The sequence below is a fragment of the Dipteris shenzhenensis genome, chromosome 14 (genome assembly GCF_047967505.1).
Source record: "Dipteris shenzhenensis isolate YYH24624 ecotype China chromosome 14, Dip_SZ_1.0, whole genome shotgun sequence".
NCBI classification, from domain to species: domain Eukaryota; kingdom Viridiplantae; phylum Streptophyta; class Polypodiopsida; order Gleicheniales; family Dipteridaceae; genus Dipteris; species Dipteris shenzhenensis.
This window is the reverse complement of record NC_141609.1, coordinates 8700670-8709484: the sequence shown is the minus strand read 5'-3', so window position 1 is coordinate 8709484 and position 8815 is coordinate 8700670. Positions and strand designations below refer to the sequence as shown.

The 8815-nt window shown below is 46.0% G+C and overlaps 1 protein-coding gene across 1 annotated transcript; it reads right to left on the bottom strand.

Annotated features, from left to right (window-relative positions):
- Nucleotides 1–6700: 6700 nt before the first annotated feature.
- Nucleotides 6701–8351, bottom strand: LOC147894157 (glycine-rich RNA-binding protein-like). The gene is made up of 2 exons (XM_087384493.1): nucleotides 8126–8351; nucleotides 6701–7499 (listed from the first exon to the last, which is right to left on the bottom strand). The coding sequence occupies exons 1-2, from the start codon at nucleotides 8231–8233 to the stop codon at nucleotides 7095–7097; spliced, it is 513 nt and encodes a 170-aa protein (XP_087240619.1). The 5' UTR covers nucleotides 8234–8351; the 3' UTR covers nucleotides 6701–7094.
- Nucleotides 8352–8815: the final 464 nt, after the last annotated feature.

Below are 8815 nucleotides of genomic sequence, written 5' to 3'. Positions count from 1 at the left end.
TTGAGGAATTTTAACCTTCAAGTCAGAAAGGATGATGTCCTACCACGGGGCAGTTACACCGTTTGGTGCGTTCTGGGTGATCAATTCTCTTGCTTTTCTTGCCCAGGGCTGGTTGCTCCCTAACTGCAGTAGTGTTTTGGAGCACAGTGCGTCGTTCTTTTCTTTCATGCTTAGTCAGGCCTAAGCCTCCTTCGTCCTTGGGGGAGAAGAGCAGCTCTGCTCTGAATGCCCTCCATCCCAAACCATATCTAGCGTACATTTGTCTACCTTCTTCAAGCAAGCATTCGAAAAGAGGAGCATTGATAGGACGTATACCATTAAGGACTCCAGGATGTGTTTTGCCACTGTTAATCTGCCTGTGAAGGAAAGCTGCTTGCCTGTCCACTTCTCAAACTTACCTTTTACTTTCTGTATTGCCCATTCAAACTTGCTCCTTAGGTTGGTTCCTACCCCTATAGGGCAGCCTAAGTATCTGACAATCTGCCCTATTGGGATCCAATTTGGTAGCATCTTGGTTGTCCATTCAGGTCTTGGCCTCCAAGTGAGCCACAGAGCCTCGGTCTTGTTGCTATTGACTTTCGAGTCTGATAAAGCAGCAAATTCGCTGAATAGTTCCATAAACCTGTTGACATTCATCTCGGAAGCTTCTAGAAAGCTAGTGTTGTCGTCCACGAAGAACTGAGTGCAAAAGTTAGTATTCTGTAGAAGACTCAAGCCCTTGATAAGCCCTCTGTTCATTTGATAGTCGAGCTGACATAATAGTGGTTCCGTGGTTAAGGCAAACAACAGTGGGGCTAGCAGGCACCCCTGCCTTACTGACCTCTGAAGTTTAAACTTCTAATAGTGATACCCATTAATTGAAATTGTCACCCAAGCATTTGATAGAAGCATTCTGGTGAGCCCACAGAATCCTGACCCAAACCCAAGAGCATGCATAGTTCTGAGTATGAAATCCTAGCTTACTTTGTCGTAAGCCTTTTCCAAATCCATATTTAGCATCACATAACTTTCTCCACTACTCAGTGCATAGTCCATTGCCAGCGTGGCATTTAATACTGCATCCTTGATGTTCCTGCCCGCCACAAAATCATATTGGTGCAGGTGTATGAGTCTGCTTAGAAGGTGTCTGATCCAATTCGCCAGTAGCTTCGCTAGAATCTTGTAGACGGTATTTAGCATTGTCAAAGGCCTCCACTGGCTTGGGTGGAGCTTATTGTGCCCTTTGGGAATCAATTTGATGACCCCTGTGTTTATGCTACATGGCAGTTCGTTGTACTTACACACCCAATGTATTAATTTCACCAATTCAAACCTACAAGTGGCCCAATGATGCTGAAAGACTCTACCGGTATCCCGTCCGGACCTGGTGCTTTGTCTCTAGGCGTTTGCATCACTGTGTATTTGATCTCCTCCTCCGAGAAGGGTCTCTGCAGCATGGCTTCCTCATGTCCATCTACTCGCCTCTGTAGGTTGTGAAGGAAGGTATCCATTCTCTCCTCGTAATTGTCTAGTGGTGCAGGCTGAGTGCCTGCAACTCTGGCTAGATGAGCTGTGAATACTCCTGCAATTTCTGCCTCTCCATGGACAGTCACATTATTCTCATCTACTATTGCTATGATGCATTCTCTCTCTTTTTTGTCTCTGATGGCATTGAAGAAGAATGGGGTGGGTTTGTCTACTTCCTCTAGCCACACTTGTCTTAGTTGAATTTTGACCGCCTTTAGCCTCTTGTGCTCTTGAGCTCTAAGGAAGTGATCCGTTGTATGGAGAAGTGCTGCCAATTTCGGATCTTCGAGCGTCTCCTGAAGAGCGTGGATCAGTGATACTCTGGCTTGGGCTGCATTCCCTATTGTTCTTCGAGCATTTCTAGCTCTGGATCTCCCGTACTCTTTAGATGCTTGTGTCACTGCTCGTATGCAGTTCCTCCATGTGCTTGCAAGGTTGGCAAGCTTGGCTGCTGCCGTTCTCCACGCGTTCCTCATTGTCTCATCGAAGGCTTTCACCCCCCAACATTGAGGCATTTAATTTGAAGGGCAGCAGGCCCTTGAAGGTCGAATGTGTGCCCAGCATCTCTACCGTAAGCAGCAGAAGAAAGTGGTCTGATGCTTCATGTAAAACTTTACCTTGTAGGAAGGGGGAGATCCAGTCTCCTCCTTTACTCAAATAGCCGGGCTGCTCACCAAGTGTTGTCTCCATGCTTGTTGTGCCACGTGTATACTCTCAGTTGTTGGAGTGCCCCAAAGGACACCCAATCTACCAAGCCATTGGCGGTCTCCAATTGCTTCCATGCCAGTTGCTCCTGGTGGTAAGACATTGCCGTGCTCTCGTGAGATCTGTCCTGGGGGCTAGTAACGTTGTTCCAGTCCCCCATCAAGATCGCATTCCTCAATCTGATCCACAGCTCGACTCTTTGATGGGCTGCATTGGGTGCATAGATTGACACCGTTTAAAAAAAAAGACCTTGGAGCTCAATTTCTACCATCACAAACTCACCTCTCGGGTCTGCGAAGGTGTCTAAGATCTTCATCGTTTCCTTAATCAAGAGGGTTGTTCCACCTTTGCCCGCTGTTTGACAGTTGTTGTTGGAGCCTTGGGGAAGGTGCTCTATCTGTCCCCGATCCAACCAAAGCGAGCATCCCCTAAGGCATGCATCTTATGGGATAGAAGGAAAGAAGTCCCGAAGGCGTTGGACTTGGCTCTACCAAACGATTGGCAACTGTTCATCGAAGTGCACTTTCGCATCTTCCCGGACGTATATTACTATTGCAAGCAGAGCGAACACTTTGCGCGAGAGTGTCCTAACAAAGCTACGACGAAGAAGAAAGACGTTGCGAGAACACACAGCGAAGGAACCCCCAAAGGAGACAAGGGAGAAAACAACGAAAAAACAGCACAAAAGATGCACAACGGAGAACTCCCCCAGCTCCTCTAAAGGCTGGAACTGGACCCAACTGAAGCGGAAGAATCCTCTCAAGTGCAAAAGCTCCCCGTCAGGTGGGAGGAATCTCCTAACAAGCAGAAGCCGCCCCAAGAGGGAGGAAGAAGACCATGCAACAACAAAGAAGGCGAGAGCTCAAGCAAGGCGACTGGCCCAGTACAACAGACAAGCTCCGAAAAATCTCCTAGGAAGACGGACTCCCTCAGATCAATCAAGGGGAAAGCACGAAGAGGAACCCCTTTCATTAATCTGTATGCCCCGTTGGCGAAAGATATGGATCATGACTCAAATGATGAAGAGGGGTGGAACAACCCCTCCAAGGTCAATAGCGACCTTCATCTCGTGGAACGTGAGGCATGTCCCCCTCTTGGAAGCAAGCAAAAGTGTACCAATTGATTAACGGGCATAAACTGAACGTGCTAGCATTGCAAGAGCTGAAGACCAGCCCGAATAGTTTCGACAACATGAAAGTGCAAGGGTACAGCATAGTCATATTCTAAGGTGTTTTTAGAGTGCTTTAGCCTACCAAACTTTTCTATTTAGCTAGTTAGAATATGATCTCAAGTTTCAACAATGTTCTTTATAAAGTTCTATTTGACATTTAGCTGTAAAGGCTCTGGTCTCCTCATGTGAATTAAAGGACTCTGGAGCGGGATACAAGGGTGGTTATCACATTGGCCGAATTAGGTGACCTCAAAGGGATAGCTGGTTGGATAAATGTGCTAAAGACTCATGGACAAGTGCTTTTTGGTCAGTAGTTGCTTTCTAGATGTAGTGGAATTCATTTATTGATTGTCTAACTTCTAGAAGACTCTAAGGCTATGCAGTTTTGACACTATGTAGTGAAGAAGCATTTTAGCAAAGATGGGCTCAATATTCCTAATGATTTTGTGCTAATCTTCCACAAATTTTAGATTTGGCGATGTAAGCAACATGGACCTCAAACTAACACAAGATTGCAATCATTTGCTAAGGAGCTTGTATGCTTTTCAATTACGTAGAAGACTAGGATAGATTGGCTTTGCTGTTTGGTTCATCATTTCTCTTTGGCTCCATTCAAAATTTATCAAAGGGGTTTGAGTTGAAGTGTAGTAAGGTCCCTTGGTGACAATAGTCATTTTGAAACAACAGTCCTGGTCCAAATCTAGGACAAATTTAAGTAAAAGAAATCTTGCTTTTGGGGCTGAAACTCCTAGATGCTGGTCCGATCTAGGCAGATGCATGCACAGCAATGGAGAATTTGCCTTCAAAACTTTTGGAGGGTGAAACTCAAGTACCCAAATCAAGCTATTGTTGGGATAAGGCTTGATTTTGAAAGGCATTTTCCTTGAGTTATGAAACATGCTACACCACCTTATAAAAGAAGTGACTGCCTTCAAAGCTTTGCTAGCATTGTCCTCAGAATGAAGAAAATGGAAGTTACATAGGTTGGTAAAAATATTTGCTTTTAAGCCTAGAAGGGACCAACAAAATCACTCGGCCTTTGTATAGAATTTTCTGCACTTTAGATGCAGCTATGTAATCAAGGGCCACAATCAACGTAGTTGCCACATGCTGCCACATCTTCCTTCCAATACCTCATCTGAGGTAGCTCCATGTAGCTCTAAATTGACATGCACATTTCCAACTAAACACTTCAAGCCATGTAAGTATACATTACATACAACTTACAACTGGGCACTTCCCAAGCGCTGTACACAAGGTATTGAATAATCTATCACAAGGACCATACACAACGTATCGAATGATCCTCCTCAACATCACTCCAAGGCATCCTTGACACCTTCCACACAATTTTCAGCTGTTCTATGCTGTGTACTTCTCATATCTATGCTTGTATTTCCTTGCACACTAGAGTTATCTGTAGCCCTTGTAGTGTGATTTCTAGACCGTAGCAAGCTCTCTATTTTCTTTAGCACCTACTGAGTGTTGACCTATTAGATTTCTTGTTGGTGAAAGTCATCTGCAATGCCGCAGTGATTTCATTTTTAGGTCACGTAGGCATTACCTTAATCTTCACAAATGATTGTATTTCGTTGTTAAAGGGATTCCCTACTTGGCAGCCAAATCAGTGACAGATATTAGATGGGTTTGAATGAGTCTTAGGTGTCTGAGGTTGCATAGGTGTGCCAAATTACAGCTGAGATGAGATGTCAGGATGCTGGTATGGCCAAACCTTGGTACCAAAAGGGAGCAATGAAGCAGCAAAGCACAGTGCTCTGTTATATCCACTTCCAGGCGTAACATGGCTAGTAGGTTAACTTATGGTCATGTATGCTAACCATGGCCAACTAAATAAACCTCCATAACACTGGAAATATAACAATGATTGTCTTCTACCTCCTCAAGAAACTTTCTTCCTGTCAGCCTGCAAGCAGGCCTACTCGAGTGTCTTCTACTAGGGCATTCATATAGGGCAGGCCTTTGCCCTAGTGCCCCTAATCTATTGCCTGTGACTCAGGTAGAGCCAACCAGTAGCCACGGAGCCAGAGCTGCTGTACATGTATGAAGGCCCAATAACCCACGTTGATCAGGTTTGGGATCCATAAGTAGTCCCACAGACGTGCCTGTGAGTTGGGCTTCTCTGCCACAGCCAAAGGCCTCTTTGCCCTCCCGTTGGGACCTTGCCGCAGCCTCACAGTAACTGTTCAGTAACCTCTATATGGCAGCCTTCTATGCTGCCACGTGGCACAGCTCACTTTGCTACCTCCTTTATTCATCCCTAGTGCCTTAGGTCTACCAACATGGAGAAATCCGGTACAAGAGCCCACCTGACTGCCATCCTAGTCCCTCTGATGCTACAAGTCTCTATCCCAATATGTGGGACTCTAAGGGCAACCATAGGAATAATTGTTGAATAGCAGAAATCTCAGTGGACAGTTCAAATTAGCTGCTAATATAACTCTGATGCTACAGATCTCTATTCTAATATTGGGGCTCTAAGGGCAGCCATGGGGATGATTATTGAATAGCAGCAAGCTCAGTGGACCATTCAAACTCAGCTACAAATATGTAACTCTTCAGTGCCTTCATAAAAAAAATTGTGATGTGAATTAAAGTTCAGAACACAGCTGTCAACAACACTGCTCTTAACATCCACATAAATTCATAAATTCATACATCTTGGAGCAAAAGAACAGTACAAACAAGGTGAATGATATATCTATCATTCATTAGGCCCGCCTGCGTGCGACAGAGAGAGCATAAAATTGGAGGCCCCAGGGCCTAGGGTGAGGTGAAAAGGAAGGAGATCAAGAGTGTGAAAAGATGAGTAAATGTGAATGTCCTTAAATCATCAATACTCTACAAGTGCACCAACCACAAATTAACAAGTAAGAGAGCATAAATAATAACAATGATTTTACTTTTCCCATGTCAAAACCACAACCTTCACTAAGGCCTACCCATGGCAAGCCAAAAATCATGGCACTATAAAGATGACGTGTATACATGACTGACATGAATGCACCTATATTAACTAGGGATGAAATGAGTTGTCCAAGTACTTTAAATCAGCTTGGAGGAAGTTGCAGACTTTATCCTGCCCTTCTATTGAGTCTTAGCTGCGCAGTTCTGGCGTGCAATGACTTTATGTTCTTATATAACTTCAATTTACAAGACCTCTCGGACAAAAACATCACCCATTTTGGACCAGGGTTGTACGCAGACAGGTTGCTAGGACTGCTAAATACAAATCGATTACAGGTGCCAACATAAAAAAACAGGCAGAAGTTAAAAACACATTACTGGCTATGCTCTCACTTTCCACCAAAAACTCAGCATTTACTGATATACAAATTACAGACAACAAAACCTCCAGAGGCAAAATCGCATTTCAAGGAACGCTGCTTCACCCCACAACCAACCGCTCAGCAACTTCAGCAGTTCAGGAAGGCAGATACAGCTGGAGACGAGGTTCACGAGTGAAAAAATGGTTTACAGGAAACGCTACCACACGCTTTAAGTTTCTCCAAACCATATTCCGAAAGTATCAATTCTCACAGATCAACATTACTTAAGCTCACATGTCATGCGTTCTAAGCATGATTACGCGGAGCAAAGACGAAACAAGAAATACGGTAATGTAGCATGCTAAAACAAACTGAGCAAGCAGACAAGTCCTGTATGCAGACAACTTGTACGCCCGGGTGGTATGTCACTTCCTCCAGTTCCCAGAGTCGGTAACCCCACCATACCTGGCGCCACCCCCGTAGCCACCACCACCACCGCCGCCGTATCCACCACCTCCCCCTCCACCTCGTCCACCTCCATAACCACGGTCCCTACTACCGTAGCCACCTCCGTTGGACCTACCACCATACCCTCCTCTGTCATCATATCTGGCTCCACCGCCGTAGCCACCACCCCCTCCGCCAGAACGAAAGCCTCCACCGCCTCCGCCCCCACCCCCAGTCCTGTTCTGAGCCTGGTTCACAGTGATATTCCTGCCATCCAGCTCCTTGCCGTTCATGGAATCTATTGCATCTCTCATGGACTGCTCATCGGCAAAAGTTACGAAACCAAATCCACGAGATCTACCAGTTTCTCGGTCGTTGATGACCTGCAAAGATACAAAGAATTACAGCCCCTGAAGGCGACATCACGCTACCCTTGACAGAAACCAACAGCGCTGGAAAATCCTTCGACAGGAGAGACAACGCGACTAAAAAATATACCTTTATAAGACTAGAATAAGTCCAATCATACAAATTTAGATTTTTTGTTGTTGTAAAGCTCAAAAATCTACACAGAAAATAAAAGAGAAAATAAAAGAGAATATGAAAGAGAAGAAAAAAGAGGTAAACAAAAACTTTTAAGAAAAACAAAAGGAAGACATACTTAGCAAGCAAAGCAACACTTGTCGTCATCTGTGCCCAAGCATAAGCAGCTATACTGGGTTTCTGAAGACCCGCGGGTCATCAGTGCCCAAGCATACGCAGCTATACGCAACTAGAAAAGGCGATCCGGACAAGAACTAAAGTACAGGAGATTCTCCTACAAAGATCAAGGGAGAGGCGCCATATGCAAAACTAGGGGTGCCAAGACGCTCGAAAAACGATACGGAATAAACGAATTGGGCAAAGAGTCGACGGATCAAGCTCGGAACAGCCGCAAGGAGAGAGAATCGGGAAGAGGGGGGAATAGAAGGGAAGCGATAGGGGCAAGGGTACAGTGCAAGGGACGGACCTTGGACTCGATAACTTCACCGAAGGGGCGAAAGGCATCTTCGAGGCTACGATCATCGGTAGCCCAAGCGAGGCCACCCACGAAGCAGCGGAATTCGACAGAAGACATGGCCGGGAGGAGTGACGGAAACCTAGACGGAAGGAGGGACGGAAAGCTGGGAGCAACGGCAGGAGGCCGCGCTCTGAAAGGAACAAGGGAACCGGGAAAAAGGGGAACGGACTGCCGCTTCTGTCGTCCCTGCCTTGTGAATTTATAAAGATCAGCCCTCCCCCTCTCCTCCACCGTCGATCCTCCTCCCCTCCCTCCTCCTCCGTCCGATTCGCTCTCTCCCTGCCCTAACCCCTTTATCCTTCCTGCCTAACCCATGGTCAGTCCTTCAAGTTTACGCATTGTCGCCTTGGTCCTCGGTCCTCTCGAAGGCTCCCATAAACTCACATGACACGCATTGTGTATGGGTCCACCTCCCTCCTTCCATGCCGCGGCCACCTTGACTGGCTCACCATGCGTTATGTCGCATCTTATAGACAACTACTGGTCACTGCCTCGATCAACCTAACACGCTCCCAGCCACTTACCACCACCATCGCTTGCTACATGCCTCCCTCGTCGACACCTTCCCCTAAGCGGGTTTTGCCCTCTATAGACTAGGAGCACCCAAGTCCCGAAACTGATTGTTTTGCCTCCAAATGT